The sequence below is a fragment of the Microdochium trichocladiopsis genome (assembly GCF_020744255.1).
Source record: "Microdochium trichocladiopsis strain MPI-CAGE-CH-0230 chromosome Unknown B0I36scaffold_2, whole genome shotgun sequence".
Classification (NCBI taxonomy): Eukaryota; Fungi; Ascomycota; class Sordariomycetes; order Xylariales; family Microdochiaceae; genus Microdochium; species Microdochium trichocladiopsis.
The window spans coordinates 16366-32246 of record NW_025763545.1 but is presented as its reverse complement, the minus strand read 5'-3'; the positions used below and the strand labels follow the sequence as shown (position 1 = coordinate 32246).

General features: G+C 56.9%; 8 protein-coding genes across 8 annotated transcripts; 4 read left to right on the top strand and 4 right to left on the bottom strand.

Moving 5' to 3' along the window:
* Positions 1 to 46: 46 nt before the first annotated feature.
* B0I36DRAFT_61312 (uncharacterized protein) lies at positions 47 to 872 on the bottom strand. The gene has a single exon (XM_046163096.1). It carries the CDS (start codon positions 634 to 636, stop codon positions 178 to 180), a length of 459 nt encoding a protein of 152 aa, XP_046016156.1. The 5' UTR covers positions 637 to 872; the 3' UTR covers positions 47 to 177.
* A 792-nt stretch (positions 873 to 1664) lies between these two features.
* Positions 1665 to 4011, top strand: B0I36DRAFT_402498 (uncharacterized protein; the record flags this gene model as incomplete). The annotated part of the gene is made up of 6 exons (XM_046161729.1): positions 1665 to 1757; positions 1813 to 2065; positions 2137 to 2713; positions 2772 to 3039; positions 3114 to 3418; positions 3478 to 4011. The coding sequence occupies 6 exons, from the start codon at positions 1665 to 1667 to the stop codon at positions 3680 to 3682; spliced, it is 1701 nt and encodes a 566-aa protein (XP_046016155.1). The 3' UTR covers positions 3683 to 4011.
* A 463-nt stretch (positions 4012 to 4474) lies between these two features.
* Positions 4475 to 6176, top strand: B0I36DRAFT_313174 (uncharacterized protein). The gene is made up of 3 exons (XM_046152593.1): positions 4475 to 4671; positions 4734 to 5347; positions 5504 to 6176. Exons 1-3 carry the CDS (start codon positions 4610 to 4612, stop codon positions 6010 to 6012), a joined length of 1185 nt encoding a protein of 394 aa, XP_046016154.1. The 5' UTR covers positions 4475 to 4609; the 3' UTR covers positions 6013 to 6176.
* On the bottom strand, positions 6177 to 7198 carry B0I36DRAFT_313173 (thioredoxin-like protein). Its single transcript, XM_046152592.1, has one exon. It carries the CDS (start codon positions 6989 to 6991, stop codon positions 6347 to 6349), a length of 645 nt encoding a protein of 214 aa, XP_046016153.1. The 5' UTR covers positions 6992 to 7198; the 3' UTR covers positions 6177 to 6346.
* A 644-nt stretch (positions 7199 to 7842) lies between these two features.
* Positions 7843 to 10233, top strand: B0I36DRAFT_237392 (uncharacterized protein; the record flags this gene model as incomplete). The annotated part of the gene is made up of 2 exons (XM_046149533.1): positions 7843 to 7953; positions 8107 to 10233. The coding sequence occupies 2 exons, from the start codon at positions 7843 to 7845 to the stop codon at positions 10231 to 10233; spliced, it is 2238 nt and encodes a 745-aa protein (XP_046016152.1).
* A 505-nt stretch (positions 10234 to 10738) lies between these two features.
* Positions 10739 to 11955, top strand: B0I36DRAFT_313169 (uncharacterized protein). The gene is made up of 2 exons (XM_046152591.1): positions 10739 to 11475; positions 11585 to 11955. The coding sequence occupies exons 1-2, from the start codon at positions 10805 to 10807 to the stop codon at positions 11784 to 11786; spliced, it is 873 nt and encodes a 290-aa protein (XP_046016151.1). The 5' UTR covers positions 10739 to 10804; the 3' UTR covers positions 11787 to 11955.
* Positions 11941 to 13642, bottom strand: B0I36DRAFT_282685 (major facilitator superfamily domain-containing protein; the record flags this gene model as incomplete). The annotated part of the gene is made up of 6 exons (XM_046151523.1): positions 13442 to 13642; positions 13065 to 13374; positions 12683 to 12989; positions 12306 to 12617; positions 12172 to 12243; positions 11941 to 12097 (listed from the first exon to the last, which is right to left on the bottom strand). Exons 1-6 carry the CDS (start codon positions 13577 to 13579, stop codon positions 11941 to 11943), a joined length of 1296 nt encoding a protein of 431 aa, XP_046016150.1. The 5' UTR covers positions 13580 to 13642.
* A 630-nt stretch (positions 13643 to 14272) lies between these two features.
* On the bottom strand, positions 14273 to 15226 carry B0I36DRAFT_402476 (Alpha/Beta hydrolase protein; the record flags this gene model as incomplete). The annotated part of the gene is made up of 1 exon (XM_046161728.1): positions 14273 to 15226. One exon carries the CDS (start codon positions 15224 to 15226, stop codon positions 14273 to 14275), a length of 954 nt encoding a protein of 317 aa, XP_046016149.1.
* Positions 15227 to 15881: the final 655 nt, after the last annotated feature.

The following is a 15881-nucleotide window of genomic DNA, read 5'->3' as shown; positions in this document are numbered from 1 at the left end:
GCAGTCGCGGTGTGTTGTCGTTGGTCTTTTGCGTGTGTAATATGATACCCCCTTTGTGTCTTCTGGAGTAATGGCTGTGGCTGTCGCGCTGTCTTTCAGGAATTTTCAATGACGCTGTGACGTGCTCTCTGTCCGGGGCTTACGCCGCCATACCAGAAATTCGCGATTGGGTCGCCCTTAGGTATGGCCTCGAATTGTCCTTGGCCGGTGACGATGAGGCGGCGGTACTACTGGGCTCTTTTGGTCGCTGGCAGACTCCGAGTGTACACTTGGCAGCATCGGCGCGTCCTCAATCTCCAGTGTTGCCGTCGGCGACCCAAGCTTGGTACTACCAGATCGGGAGCTGCATGCGCCGCCACTCTTCGAACACGAGCCTGAACATGACTTCTGCTTGTCAGTCCGGCCTGTGCTGGTTTCTGCGCAGGGCATCGTGAGAACTCGGTCGTTGTGATGTTTCGTGCGGTCTCTCAAGGGATCGAAAACATATAGCGGACTGGACCTAGGCGTGGGAAAATATTGCTCGTACGTGTGAGAGCAGATGTGGAAGAAAGGCTGAACCAATTCCAATACCGTGGGTTGAATGAAGTTAGAGGAATACAAGAACATCAAGCCCAACGGGAGATGGATGTCCAGCATTATTCTTTCGGGCACGCGGTCATGCAATTGCCAGCTATGGCTGAGGTCAGCCGAGCAACATACGATGTCAAGCGGCACTCAAGCCAGCCCCTGCCCGCCACGTCGTCCCGGACTGCGTCGGTGACCGTTGGCTTGTGACTCTCAGGTCAGCCGCTCTTTCACGCCTGGCATTTCCTCGGCATTCCAGTCGTAGAGATTATCCCATCTCGCATAGCACGGGAAGCTCCTCACGCAGGCATTCAGCGAGGGCAAACGAGCATCCCGAGATGAGCATTCGCAGCTCAGGTTGTAGTTGACGTTAGTTCGACCGAGGCGGGGCGGAGCGGCACCCGAGTTGTGGGTCGCCGGTCTCGGAGTCATTCACCTCCACGAAGCTGAGTACTGTGTGGGGTCGGTTTCCCGAAAGAGAGCTCTCAATCTCCTCACATATCGTGGACTATTATTTGGTTCTTATAGGACATGCTGTTTTATTGTGCTTTCATTCTGCAACATGGAGGTCACCTACGTCTCGAAGGCGCCGGGTGTATGTACTGCGCACGGGCCATCCGTCGCCGTTATGACAGCGACTGCTCTCAGACTTGGTGGGTCACCTCAAATACGATGGGCAACGCTGGCACTGGTGTTGGGCATGACTTCTTTTGTGGCTAGATGCTTTATCTCGCGTGTGGCTCACCTTCTTGCTGGCTCAAACACAAACGAACCGTGCGCAGGGCATGTCAAGACACACTGAAAAAACAATCTCACAAGCCTCAGCCTGATCAGGCATTCTTTGGGCATCATCGGCATGATGTAACTCCGACAGCGACCAACAGAGACCAACAGAGACCAACAGCGACCAACAGAGACCTGCATGAAACGCCTTCCGCAGTTGTCAAGGAGGGGAAGGGACCTCCCCCCCCTTCCATCTGTCAGGCTTCCTCGATTGAGCGCTCAGAGCCTTGTCCATCCTCCTTTTTTTTTCTTTTGCAGGAGTCTTGCGAGATCTACTATTTGCACTTCCCTTCGCATTTCCTTGTCCCTGAAAGACCATGTCGGAAGCTTTTTGCGCGGGCTGGTCCCCTGAGAGCACAACGTGCCAGAAGACCGGGCATTTCGCTTGCAAGGGCTGTTTACTTGTCACGGTGAGTATTTGTCCGTCCTCCCGCCGACATTCTACTGAAAGATCGTTCGTCGCAGTATTGCGGCTCAACCTGCCAGAAGTCGCATTGGCCCCAGCACAAGATCGACTGTAAATGCCCCGTTGGCAAGACCACCTGGCAGCCACAATGGGCCTTACAGAACCGCATGCCCGACTTCGTCCGCGGCGGGGTTGGGGAGCAGTTCGGTGGCAGGAAGTACCTGTGGGGAAATATGCCTGCCTATGACGTCCTAAAGCTCGTCGACAATGAAGGCGTCGCATACGACGGGCCGTTGACTCTTCTATTTGCTGGTATGTCCTATTTCGGTTGCAGGGACTTCGAGCCAACTTTGTTGCCTGACACGATTGTCCACGGATAACAGCGTCCGGCGACCTTCGCAATCTTTTCAAGACACTCGCCGAGCTGCCAGAGAGCTACACTGGCACGGTCCGAGTGACGCTGAATGACCGAGACTTGGATGTTGTTGCGCGGAATATCATCATGCTCCTCATCGCACTCGTTCTAGAAGATGCAGAAGAGGCGATTGACTGCATTCTACACTTCTGGTACTCCTGCCTTATTCGCAAGTCCCACTACGAGGCAGTCCAAGCACGGATCAGGCCTCTAATCCAAGACGTCTGTGTTAAGATCAAGGCAAAGAGCCCGGGCAGCCTACAGGCCAAAACCTGGAAACTTGGCAAGCACTCGCTTAGACTTGTTTTGACACAGTCGACTTGGACTCGACTGCTGTCCTACATGGATCTGCCGCAAGGCTTGGATGGCTCGAAGGCTACCCGGATCCGCCAGGCTGTCACGCAGGCTGAGTCCCGGGTTGACTACCGTGACAGACACCTGCTGTTTTTCTCGCCAGCTCACCGGGTCGCCAAGACTCGCTTCTGGAAGGACGGTCTACTTCTCCCGTTCGGTGCCAGTCGCGACGATTTCGTGGTCCCGAACCCGTAAGCAGAGGCTTAATCTCAAGTTACCATGACAATGTGATACTGACCACTCCTGTAGCACCTTTTTTTCCAACGCGAACGGATGGCCAATGTTTGACAATGCTGATCCGCTTAGCGGGTGGACGCTGAAAGAGATTGAAGCTACTTCCAGCGGCCAGGCTACCGCGGATCTTTACGGAAAACTGTCCAAGCACATACACAACACTCTGAAGTCTTTTCTTCATCGACTGTACAGCCTACGGGCTGTGGAGCTCAGGTTTCTCCACGTGGACGCTGTCAAGCTCCCAGAACTATTGGGCGAGTCTGAACGTTTTGATAGAATTGAAGTAATCTCTAGCGATATCCGCGCCACATAATGACCCAGCCGGACTACGCTGACCTACTCTGTTTCTATCACTAGGTGTCGAATATCTCAGACTGCGGGTACGTGGGCCCGCATCAGACCGTGGGACTTTTGGCGCCGTTGCTCCAAACTCACGCGATGAATCCGCACGCAACACTGATCACCCTCTTTATGAACGCCGTCGACGAGAATAGGAACGAGCAGGACGAGATCCTTGAGATGTCCCCAGACGGCCCGGTGATGAGAACTTTGATCAAATACATGCCGCCCACGAGACGACTGGCAAGCAAGAATGACCCTGCCATGATAAAGTTCATCTCTTCCAAGGACTACGTGGCCAGCCACGACCGCTATTTTGACCGGTGAGAGAAGCGTGGACACGCACATGTATGCTTGCAGCATCAGCTAACAGTTATTCTAGATTCGTGGAGAAGTTCAAACTCACCGAGTTCGGCCACGTTTGTGGCGTCACCATGAAGAACAAGCACACCATTATCGAGAAGTGGCCATACATTCTTAGGCTCCAACCGGATCAGAAAGGCGCGCAGGAGGAATTTGACCGACTGCTTCGCAGCAGTACTTCGACAAAGGAGCGCTACGTGGAGTGGAAGAGGATTGTGGCTTAGGGAGGCAAGACGGGCAAATGACCCAGTATGCTCGGTTTAGGGCAACCATAAAGGATCACGCACTTCGCTTAGTTTTGATTGATCACTACAGACTCTGGGTTCATCCCGGCCGTGATCCAAGCGACAATCACAGCAATCTGGTTAAGGTCTCTACACACTACCCTCGGGTCTGCAAACGGGGCTACCAGGTCAAACCTTTTGGCTCTACCCGAAACTACAGGGGACTTGTCCGAAACTGTTTTTATCGTCCTTGCTCAACGCACGGTGGATATGAATAGATGACTTCCTTTCATTTTCCCCAGGCTTTGAAGCTCTCGAGCTCTCTTTCAACGCGGCGGACGAGCATTAATGAAAGAAAAGCCGTGTTAATCCCAGTGCTGTTACTTGAATGAAGTTTGCAGCAAGACAAGGACATCAAGCTTGACGAAAGATGGATGTTCACGATTCAATAGGCAGACGGCTATGCAATTACTAGCTGATGCTACGGTCAGCCCAGCAACGTACGGTGTCAACAACACCCACATGGTCCCGGATTGCGCCGGAGACCTCAGGCCTGCCACTCTCTGGTTGGCCGTTCTTTCACGACTGGCCTTTCTTCAGCTCTCCAGTCATGGAGTTCATCCAACTTTGGATGATGGAAGAACCTTCCCACACGGAGGCATTATACCTGGGCGACCTTGACGTTCGTTGGTCCGGCCTGGCCCAGGCAGCAGCCGGGCTGTGGGGCGCCGGTCTCGGACAACGGCGGCACCGCCATACAGCTCTGCCCAGGTGAGGTGTTGTGTGGGGTCAGTCTCTTTTTCGAGAGCTCTCGATCTTCCAGCATATCTTGGACTACTCATTCTTGCACGCAACTCTCGACGGACACAATCCAGCCGAGCCGTTGACAAAAGCCGCCCGGCCATAATAGCATACACCAGGCTTGTCATGGCCACAGGTACTCAGGCCAGCAGGTCGGCTCCGCCACGGCCGGCTGTCGTCGTCATCGGGTACGTTTGGACCACTGGACATATATGATCCCCATTCACTACAATGTCTAAACCTACCGCAGCGCCGGCATCATTGGCCTCACGAGCGCGCTGTGCATCCAGGCTGCCCTGGGCGACAAGCTCGACATTGTCATCGTGGCACGCGAGTGGCCCCACGCCGTGGCCGGCATCGAGACCGACACGTCCGCCAACTATGCCTCCATGTGGGCCGGGGCACATGTCCGGCCGATCCCGGTCAACGGCGATGTGCAACTCGACAGAGAAGCGCAATGGCTCAAGTCCACGTGCGAGACCTTCAAGCGACAGGTCGTGGAGGAGCCGTGGATCGGGGTTACTGCCGTCAGGGGCAGAGAGTATCTCGAGGCGCCTCCAGAGAGCTATGTCAGTCAGACCGCCGAGTCCTTCGGGCAGGAGACGGGTCTGCCTGGATACCGCCGGTTGGCTGAGGGTGAGCTGCCAGAGGGAGTCAAGCTTGGGTTCGAGTACGACACGTATTGTGTCAACTCCCCACTGTACTGTGCCAGCCTGCTCAAGAAGTTCCTGCTCTGTGGTGGAAGGACGGCCGTCAGGCAATTGGCGAGCGTAGCCGAGGCATTTGCTGTCTGTGCGGACGTGAGGCTCGTCGTCAATGCCAGCGGGTCAGGTTTCGGCGATCCTGCTTACTTTCCCACACGAGGTATGTTCCCTTCGAAAGTCACTGATTTCAGCCCGCACAGCTGGAGCGTCCGAAGAACGACACGTGCCCTCCTCCGACCACGTTGTACATAAACCCAGCGGCCTCACAACATGCCGGCGTTGGCCATATCGTAGCTAACGAGCCAACTCGCGCCAGGGCAAACTGCACTCACAAACCTCACCGGCATCAACGAGACCATCACACGCCAAAATGCGGACGGGACTTGGAGCTTCGCCATCCCGCGCTTCTTCGGCGGCGGAACCGTCATTGGCGGCACAAAAGAGCCCAACAACTGGGCCCTCGCTCCGTTACCAAGCACCCGCGACCAGCTCTTAAAGGCTGCACAGAAGCTGCAGCCTGGGTTGCTCAGCAAGACTGTAGCCGGAGACGACGGGGCCAGGCAGCCACTGCGTGTCATTGCAGACATTGTCGGCAGGCGACCGACCCGGCAGGGAGGCATGCGAGTCGAGTGTCAAGATGGGCAGCAGGGTGGCGGCGCTGTCGTGCATGCATATGGCGCCGGCGGGCGCGGCTTTGAGATTAGCTGGGGTGTGGCCAGAGAGGTGACTGTCCTTGTGGTTCAGCGTTTAGGACTTGGTTCTCGTGAGCCGAGAGGTGGTGGCGCTGTCGAGAACGGCACTGCTAGGCACAAGTCGCGGCTCTGAACTTCCCATGAGAATCGGCCCATCGTTCCAATTTCTCCAGCGTTGGCAGATGAAGACACACACGCGACATTGGTCTTTAAAGCCGGATATGCATGAAAAAGAAGCAAATGTTAATAGAGCATCACTGGTTGGAGTGAACAAGACACTGACGACTATTGAAATGGTGAGTTTCAAAGTAACGATGTGACTGTTTTTGTTTTTTTTATTTTCTCTTTTCAATTCGATTCAATACAAGCTGCTAAACCCACGCCATCAGCCGAAACAGGCGCAGGCTCCAGTTTACACACTCGACTTGCTCACACAACACTAGTGAACGACCACGGCCCCTCCAGCCTCACAAGGCATCCGCCCATGCCAGCGCGTCCGCAGGGTCGAGCCTCTTTCTGAAGTCTGCCTCAATGTGCACGTTTCTGACCACACCCCCCTTGTCCACAAGCAACGTGGTGGGCAGCGGGACTTCCCATGTGTCCTCGTCGTTGCGGGCCTTCAGATCGACCCCAACCTTGCCATGTAGCTCGCGCGCGCTAGACTGGTCGTAGAGGATGCCGAGCTTCTTGGCATATTCGTTGTGCAAATCCGTCAGCACGGGGAACTTGAGCTCCTGCTTCTCCACCAGGGACAAGGAGTAGTCCGGCAGTTCTGGGGAGATGGCCACCAGCGTGACCCCTTTGGCCTTGAAGGCATCGAGGTTTTGCTGGAGGTACTGCACGGCAACGTTGCAGTACGGGCACCAGCTGCCGCGGTAGAAGGTGACGAGGATTGCACCTTGGCTCAGAAGCTCGCTGCTGGAGACTGGCTTGCCGGTAGCGTCGGTCATAGTGAAGTCTGGCAACTTGTCACCGGCCTTGACAGCGGCGGTGCTGGGGTCGTAAACGGCGGTGAACTTGTCGAGGCCACCATAAATTTTTTCAAGAGTTGCCGGGTCGCCAATCTTCTTGAAGTTGGCGCTGATTGCCTTGAGTTCTTCGTTCTGGCCCATCTTTTGATATGTCTGCTGGCTTTTTGGTGCGTTTATATAAAAAGACTTGTGTTGTTGACGAGCTGTGTCAGAGATCAAGCAGAGAGTGTACAAGAGTGAAGCTAAAGCCGATGCTGGGTTTGCTGTGTCGTAGTGAGAACGGATGTCAGAAATCCAAGGCTTGAGTCTTCCTCTATATGCTCCGAGACCTGGGACATCTTTCCTACGAAGTGTCGCCATTCGCAAGCTTTCTTCGTCAGCACAACGCGGCCAAGTGAGGTCCTGCACACCTCGTCCGACTCGTCCGACTTGAGGTGGGTCAGGGGTCTCACGCCACCAAGGGGTCCATTGTGGACGGCAGGCATTGGCATTGGTGCTGCATACGTAGGGATGATTAGTCACTGGCGGCCTGCCCACCCCCCTCAGCCTAAGTCCGCAGACGTACGTGGCTGACAAGTCCGTTTAGCTAGCACTGGGAGCTAGGGCCCCTGGTCCCGGCAGATACGGACCAACAACAATTAAATGCGACGTGCTGACAGCTCAAGGCCGCGCGCGTCCGAGCTGGGCCGACAGCCTCGAGCCTTTCTTGTTTGTCATCCTATCACCACATTCACGCACCTTCCAGCCACGGCACAACCGCCGCATATTCGCGTACATCTCTTGGCCCATCGCTGCATGCGAAGCGAGCGATTCGCAGCCCCCGCACCGTCGGCTCATTCCGTGGCGCAGTGGACCATCCCCCTGAAGCCTGGAAGCCATCATCGAGCGTCGCGTACGCTCCCTCTCCCCGCAGACTGGGCCGTGTGCCTCCGGAGCCAGCACCGTCCGGCATGACGCCTTCCAAGACGACCGAGCCTGCTCGGCCGAAACCGATGCGACTCGGCACCAAGAGCTGCCTCGAGTGCCGCCGGCGCAAGGTCCGCTGTATCGTGGCGCCGGGCGCCTCACGGTGTCGCCAGTGCGTGCTGCACCGCATCAAGTGCGTGCCCCAGGGCTTGCCTGCCGAGTTCAGCGAAGAAGACGGGCGCCGAGGAGGAGGAGGAAGGGACTCCAGGACCGGGCTGGGCGGGAGACAGCTGTCACTGCCCGACTCTCTGCCCCTGAGCCAGTTTCCCAAGCTCAAGGCTGTCTTGGAGAAGCTCTCGCAGGCGCCCCTGGCCGACACTGGGCCCTCGCCACGGGACAACAATGGCTCCGCCGGTGCCTCTTCACTGGACGACTCGGCTCAATCCTCCCGCTTGCTCGCCTCGGTCCTCGAGTCGCTGCTGTCGGACGAGTCGGACAAGCTGTTACCACCGCTCCAGTCATATGCCCTCGTGCACTCACAGTCACAGGCACAGTCGCCTTCGGTCGCGAGCGCGACAGCCCGTGCCCTCTCTGGCAGCGACGGCGCTTTTGCTACGGCGCCACTGCTCCATTATCTCCGGGACACGCTGCTCACTCCTGCGCCCAGCGACCATGGGGGCGGCTCATCTCCAGCTGTGACTGATAGCCCAAAGCAGGACCTTGTTCGGACAAGGTTGCGATCGTCCCTCGTGCCCGAGAGAAACACTCTGCAGGCCGTGTTCGAGCTGACGCAGCCTTTCTGGTCCGTCTGGCCCGTGGCGACACATTTCCCCAACACCGTGGCCGAGGCGTGCGCCTTTGTAAGCGAGGAGCTCCCTGGCTGTGACGATGGCGGTGCGGCAAAGCGCCTGGCGTGGCTCAGCCTGTGCATCTCACAGCTGCCCCGGGACTTTGTGGAGCGGCGTCCAGCGACAGACTTTGCCCTGCCAACCGCGGACCTGGCGTCGAGGCTCTACGAGGCGTCTCGCGAGCTGGCAGCCGCGGCCCTGGAGGAGTCCGGCAGCCTCGACGCCCTCGAGGCACTCATGGTGCAGTACAAGTGGCAGCTCAACCTGGGGCGGCCACGGCAAGGGTGGAAGTCCATCCGGCTCGCCCTCGACAATGCTCTGCTCCTCGGCCTGCACCGCCTCGATGCCAGCGACCCTGCAAACACGCGAGGCCGTGACATCTGGACTGGCCTCTGGCGGGCAGACCGACAGATGACGCTCTTCCTGGGCGTGCCACATTCTGTGCCCGAGCCCTTTCTCAACCTGCCGACTGTGTCGACTGTGCCGTCCCAGTCCGGGTCCCCTATGGACGACATCATGGACCAGGCGATGCTCATCTGCGGGCACATTGCCGAGCGTAACCACTCTCCACAGCAGGCCGCCACTGCGTACTCCCAGACGGCCAAGATCACCGAGGAGGTTGACAGGCTCCGGGCCATGATCCCCGCCGAGTGGTGGCTGCTGACCCGGGGCGACACGCACGGCCACGCCCTCGGCCAGCCCTTCTGGCAGGCCGCCGTCATCTTCTTCTACCACTACATCAACCACCTCGTGCACCTCCCCTACGTCCTCCCGGCCAAGGACGACCGGCGGTACCAGTACAGTCGCGATGTCGCTCTCGCCTCGGCCGAGGGCATGCTGCGGGCCTTCCGGGAGCTGCCCACGTGCCACGGCCTGCCGGTCGCGTGCGACTGGCTCGACTTTGCCACGTTCAGCGGCGCCGTCGTGCTAGTGGCGGACCTCCTGTCGCAGCAGACGCGCAGGCTGGCGAGCGAGGAGGAGCGGCTGTGGGGCGTCGTGGCCGACTTTGCGCGCGACATGCGGGCCAAGTCGCGGGTGCTCGACTGCATCGTGCCGCGGCAGTCGGCGGACCTGCTGGAGCATCTGCATGCCGTCAGGCACGGGATGTACGCAGGGCCGGACGAGTACGATGTCGTGATCCCGTACTTTGGCAGGGTCAGTATCCGCCATCCGAAGCAGCAGCGGCAGCTCTTGCATGGACAGGAACAACAACTACAACAGACGCTGCTGCGACGGGAACTGCAGCAAGAGGAGCAGAAGCAGCAGCAGCCATCGCCACCGCAGCCACAGCTGGTGACACAGTACCACACACCACAACAGTATCCTCCGCAGAGCCACTACAGCGATGGCTACTCTCCAGCCAGCAGCAATGCGGCGGCTGTGTCAACTCCCATACCCACGGTCCCAGCCGTATATCAGCCCGCCAACGCGTACCAGACGGCAGTCGAGTTCAACTGGAACCTCTTTCGACCTCAGCAGTCCGCGGGCGACGGCTCGTGCATGGAGCTCTGTAATGACTGGGCCACCCAGTCATTCCTGCCCGGGCCGGACGACTGGAATGCGGTCTACGAGTTTGTCGCGTCTGAAGGCATGGGAGCCAACGGGAACACCCGTCAAGGCGGGTTTTAGTGGAGGAGCGATGTTCATGTGCTGAGCAAAAAACCTCATGGTTATTGGTGAATGGCAAATGGCGTTTCGGGTTATGGGAACAGGTAATGGACAGTATCTATCAGCGAGCATGTTTGTTAATGACTATCCCTTGTTCTTGAGGCGCTTATGCCTCCTTCTCAGGAACCCTGTCGCATGCAGGTCCTTTCCATTGACTTTGGCACTTTGCATGTACCAAGTGAAGCCGAGCCCCTCAAAGTGCGAGGTCAGCTGCGTCCGGCGCGCAATCCACCTAAACAGGCAAGGCCCCAGAGTGCTAAATAGTGCAACATCCCAGTCGACGCGCATGGATGTTCACCAGTGGCCAGGTGGGCCACTACGGCTGACCTCAAAAGCCTGTCAGCTCAGGGTCCATCCCTTCCGGAAAGGGGCATCATTTTGCGACGAGCGGGGTGCCAAGCTGCCGACGCACTCGCAATCGCCGCTGGGCAACGGGGCTTGAAGGCAGGATGTCCTCTTTCGTCCACCTCAACACGTCCTGCTACCCCACGACGCCAGATATTATTAGTGCAGGGTTTTGGTATCAAGGGTAATGGCGGCACGTCGCGCGTGGCTTGAGTATTTCTTGCGGGCACCCCCGCTCTTTGTAACTGTAAGCACTGCCTCTCGTCTAGGCCGTTGCTTCTCTGGGGTGACCACCAGATCATATCTCAGAGCTCTAGCACTGCTCCAGCCTCTCGCAAACTGCCCTTATATCGCTTTTTCCTACTCGAGTGTTCCTAGAAGCACAACATCTGGCATCATGGCGCCCACGAGATCCAACAGCGCCTCCTCGACGACACACGACTCCCCTCCTTCATACTCTGCAAGCTCGACAACACCACCCTCACAAAGCGAGAAGCTTTCATCAAATCCTTTTGATCCCCAGCCCGAGTCCAGTACCAAAACCACAGATTACAAGCCACCAGTCAAAGCCCACAGTCCACTCCCATACATTGACGACGGCGGGCTCCCCGAGGTAGTCACGTCGCACCAGTCCGTCGACATCCGGCCCGATATTGATCCACACAAGATCCGCGAGCAGCAGATCTATCCTCACCAGCGCGACAGCATCGCTAGTCAGTCGACTGCACTCGGAAGCTTCAGCGCCGCGACAGTTACGCCTCTGCATCTGCTGGGTGATCAGCCCGACACGGTCGATTGCCCGTTCTGCCAGCGCCGCTCGATAACGCGTGTGAAGAAGAAGCCGTCACTGGCCACCCAGTACGTCATATTATATTATTCCACTCCTCTTCATTACGTCCTGCCGCCGTGTACTCCGAAACTTCGTGCTCAAGTGTTGACGTCAAGTGCCTCGCTCGCCACCCCACAGCGCCGCTGCGACGGGCCTCTTCCTCACCACTATAGGCGGGACCGTGGTCCCATACGCGAAGCAGTGGAAGAGCCATGTGAGCCACTACTGCAACAACTGCAACCGCAAGGTCGCCCAGCGCCGCAACGGCCAGGATACAATGCAGCCGCTGGGGACGCCGGAGCACATGCGCGAGGTGTCGCGGTATCCAGCAGCAGCGTGAGAAAGCCTCTTCAGTGGCGTCGAGTCGGAGTTATGTTGATAAGAACATTAAGATGTTTTTCTTTTTGAGCACTGGCATGCGTTGATGGGTCCGGGTGTGCTTGCGTGCTGTCTTTAGACATGATCGCTGCCAGGAATTAAAGGCAGGCTAATAGTCAAGGTCTGTACACCATTATGCCCTTTCCGTCTCGAGCTGTGATGGAACTCTTCGCGAGTCTTTTGTTGTGCATGATATACACGACCATCTGGCCCGCAGCAAAGAGCATACCCACGGACACCATGATGATCATGAGCTGCAAACCCTGCGGATAGCTACGATGACATGTCAGCATGGGCCACAGTTTGGCCTGTCAGTCTCGTCACGGCGGACAGTCAGTTGAGCTTACTATGGCCCGTCCTCGGCACGAAAGTAGCGCGCGCCCACCATCATGCCGCTAATGGACGACATGCACCACATTCTAGCAATCTTGTCAGCTGCCAAACCCTTAAAGAGAGTCGCGAAAAGGACCAGAGAACTCACGCAATACTTATACTCCTCTCCCTCGGATCCTTGCAATTTACCTGCAACCACGTGTTATGCGCCGGATGGTACCCCACGGCAAAGCTGTTGATGGCAGTCCAGAGGGCCCAGCGCGGCCACTTCCCGACATGAGGGTGCACGAAGCGAGCCACGACTAGCACGACAAGATAGCACGACTGGCCCGCTAAGACGGTGGCGCCGCGCTGCTGAGTGCGGTCGCTGAGCCAAGCGAAGATGAATATCACCACCAGAGCCAGCGAGGCGCCAACCGCGGCGAGGGCGTTGGCCTGGATGCGGGTGAAGCCAAGGGACCTTTTCTCGCACTCACACGTCAGCGGGGCCTTTATCTGCACTGTTTCATAGGATAGACGACGTACATGATTATCGAAGGAGTATACGTCGTCAGCGGGCTCCAGGTCGAGAACACACAGAAGCTGGATAAAAAGTGCAACCATCGGCGGTACTGGCATACGGTCTGGACAACGACCGCCCATGGGACGTGCGAGCCCTGCGTAGCGGATTTGCGCTCCGGGTTTTCTGCCTCGAGACGTTCTTGCAAAATTGTCAAATCCTGGGTCGAGAACTTGACGAGTCCCGGACTGCCAAACGGTCGTGGCTGCTCTGGACACCCTGGCAGCAGGAGAAACAGGCTGACTCCTACGCATATTGTGAATAGACCCTCAACTTCAACCCGGCGTCAGATTTCATTGAGCAAAGCCCGCATCAAACATATACAGCCTGCGAGACAGATCTACTCACCAAGGAAAAGCCACTGCCACCCGCGAAGCCCCCTGGTCCCTTCGAGCTGCAGGATCCCCGCCGCGAGCAACGGGCTCATCGCGTTGCCGCCAAACATGCCAAAGAAGAACACCGCAACACGTCGGGCAAGTTCGGGTCGTGTGTACCACGTCGATAACGTGTACAGTCCTCCAGGGATGTACCCCGCCTCTGTCAGGCCGAGGATGAGGCGTGTCGCGATGAACGCGGCACGGTTTGTGACGAAGACTTGCAAGCAAGCAGTTGTGCCGAACATGATGACTTGCGCGGATATCCATTTCTGTGGACCAATCTTTGCAAGGTACTTGTGTCAGTTCCCAGGCCATGAACGTAGGAACCCGCACAATGGGAGGGCTTACCCAATGAAGGAGCATATTTGACGGTATCTCTAGGACCACATTGCCCATGTACATGAGCTGATTGCCGAGGTTGATGGTGTCCTGGTCAATGTTGACATCTGCTGCGAACCCTGCGGTGAGTGCGCTTGCAAGGTTCATCCGGTCGAGCTGAAAGACAAATAGGCCGAGAAACAAAAGTGGTAGGACTGAAAAGTCGATCCTGGGAGGTCCTACGTGAGCATGATCTCCCCCAGCCGGATTCCATACAGCTCTTGCGACTCACTTTCGTCTAATACCTCGTTCATGCCCAGGGCTCGACTTGGATGAATTTGGCACATCTGAGACGTCGCTGTCTGTCTCACTACCTTGTGACGGCTGCCCAGCCACAAGCACGCCGGATTTCAACATTATAGGCTGCACAGAAATGTGAGGAAAGCAGACTTATGATATTGGAGGCACGATGTTGACAGAAATGTTGTTAAAAAGCAAAGACTACGCATGATGAGCCGAAAGGTAGCCCTCAAGGTACACCATTATCCATCATCGTCTTGGGCGTTCAGTGGGTCGCCCCCCATACATTTCGGAGGCACGGCCATCAAGGTTGCTGGCGACAATTGCGCACGTGAGCTGATGCGGCCTTATAGAAAACTCTCCTCGTTCGCTCAAACGATGTTTTACTGCGTCTGCCTATTCATCTTCCGGGCCCTTTCCTAGTACTCATTGGCATGTGCAGTGCAATGAATGTAGACGGCGAGCAAGGAAGCGCCGACAATGCCGACAACACCACGTCAAACCGCAGAGAGCTTCACAATCCTTGTATCCAAAGGGAGACCTCATCAGGCCACGAGAGTCTCATTGCCCAAACTCAATCCATCTGCATATTTCCACCGCAATACGCTCCGGCTGATCCAACATGATGAGATGACCAGCGCCGGGCACGGTCACAAACGTCTTCAGGTTGTCTCCCAGAAGAGCTGCCAACTTTTCCATCTTCTCCCGTGGAATCCAGTGGTCCTCCTTGCCCCAAAGTATCTTGACAGGACACCGAACTGCCCCATAAAGCCCTTGCTCTAGCAGCTCGCTCGTATGCGTATCGTCCGCCTGCTTGATCTGCCTGACAAAACTGACCTGCGGGCTAAGCCGTGACGATGTTCGACCAACCTCCCTCTGACCCTCTATGCTATCGATCCACGGCCGCGCAAGGATATCTTCCCACCCATCTCCCGCGAGCCCGAGGTCTGTCCTCGCCCTCGCGCTGCGAATGATCGCCCGCAGGGCTCCCTCAAATATGCCTTGTGGCATCTCCTCAAACACCTCTGGGCTGGACCGGACGAGGTTGTAAAGCTTATCACCCCAGGGCAGGACGCAGTTGGTGTCGAGCAGGGCCAGACTCTCGTACTCGCAGCCATGCAGGAGGTGTGCGCGCAGCGAGATGACGCCCGCAATGTCGTGCGCGATGACTCGCGGTCTTTTCTGGGTGCCCGAAAGCGCGAGATGGTTGAGCAGACTGGCGAGTGCCTGGCCCTGGGCCTTGACCGAGGCATCTGGCTCTGAACTGTGACTGTCCGGTGCCGTCCATTGTTGCGATTGGCCGTAGCCTGGGAGGTCGTAAAGTAGGATGTTGTAGTTTCCCATGGCATGCAGAGCCTTTGCGAGAGGCTGGAATACATCTGAGGACCATGGGGTGCCGTGCACAAAGACTACCCAGTTGTCTGGAGAGTCTGGACAAGGCATTGTGGTGTACCTGATGGCCCACCCGTTGTGAGAAAATGACTCTGCAAGAGGGAAAAGCGCCGACGAAGCCATAGTGTTTATTTTGGGTTGTGGCACTGTCGTTGAAATTAAGCCATGAGATAGACCAGAGTATGGGGAGGTTTTGGCATCTTATGGGAATCTCAAACACTTGTCTTGCTTATTTGTGACATCACCGATAAATCGATGCGGGACAGAGTATTTGCCCCACGATTGCTGGGCGCGCCCTAGTGACTGCATACTTGTCAACTTTGTTTTTGCCAACCAGCGGCCAGATCTGCTCAAGATAAGCTATGCCTCGAATTATTGGCCAGAGGCAAGGGTGGTATCGCCGAAAGGGGCGAACTCTCCCAGTTGTCTTGTTGTGGTCGGCAGTTCACCCAAACCTGGTGCACGACTCCCAATGAATTTGGTAGACAATGATGCTTTCAGGAGATGCCCACACCACGAGCAATGAATGTCCTCGCAGACCATGGGAACTGCTCACGCTCTTTTTGATCTGTACGAGTCCGATTTACTAAATTAGAAGATGTTCTGTCTGGCGAAGGTTGACCGTGATCGGATCGACATGGAATCCGGAGGATGAGTCCGGCGACCGGGGGCCTGGGTCCTGACCGCCTACCCTGTACGGAGTTTGCCTGCGGGCATTCTGCCAATCAAACGTCATCCATCACCAGCAGTGCTCAGACTCTTTCCATCCCATCACCAC

Excerpts from the sequence above, each read along its gene's own strand:
- B0I36DRAFT_61312 (XM_046163096.1), bottom strand. The coding sequence starts at position 636 with ATGCTGGACATCCATCTCCCGTTGGGCTTGATGTTCTTGTATTCCTCT.
- B0I36DRAFT_313174 (XM_046152593.1), top strand. The coding sequence starts at position 4,610 with ATGGCCACAGGTACTCAGGCCAGCAGGTCGGCTCCGCCACGGCCGGCT. Across the intron at positions 4,672-4,733 it reads CCGGCTGTCGTCGTCATCGG|CGCCGGCATCATTGGCCTCA; the intron begins GTACGTTTGGAC and ends AACCTACCGCAG. Across the intron at positions 5,348-5,503 it reads TGCTTACTTTCCCACACGAG|GGCAAACTGCACTCACAAAC; the intron begins GTATGTTCCCTT and ends AACTCGCGCCAG.
- B0I36DRAFT_313173 (XM_046152592.1), bottom strand. The coding sequence starts at position 6,991 with ATGGGCCAGAACGAAGAACTCAAGGCAATCAGCGCCAACTTCAAGAAG.
- B0I36DRAFT_313169 (XM_046152591.1), top strand. The coding sequence starts at position 10,805 with ATGGCGGCACGTCGCGCGTGGCTTGAGTATTTCTTGCGGGCACCCCCG. Across the intron at positions 11,476-11,584 it reads AAGCCGTCACTGGCCACCCA|CGCCGCTGCGACGGGCCTCT; the intron begins GTACGTCATATT and ends GCCACCCCACAG.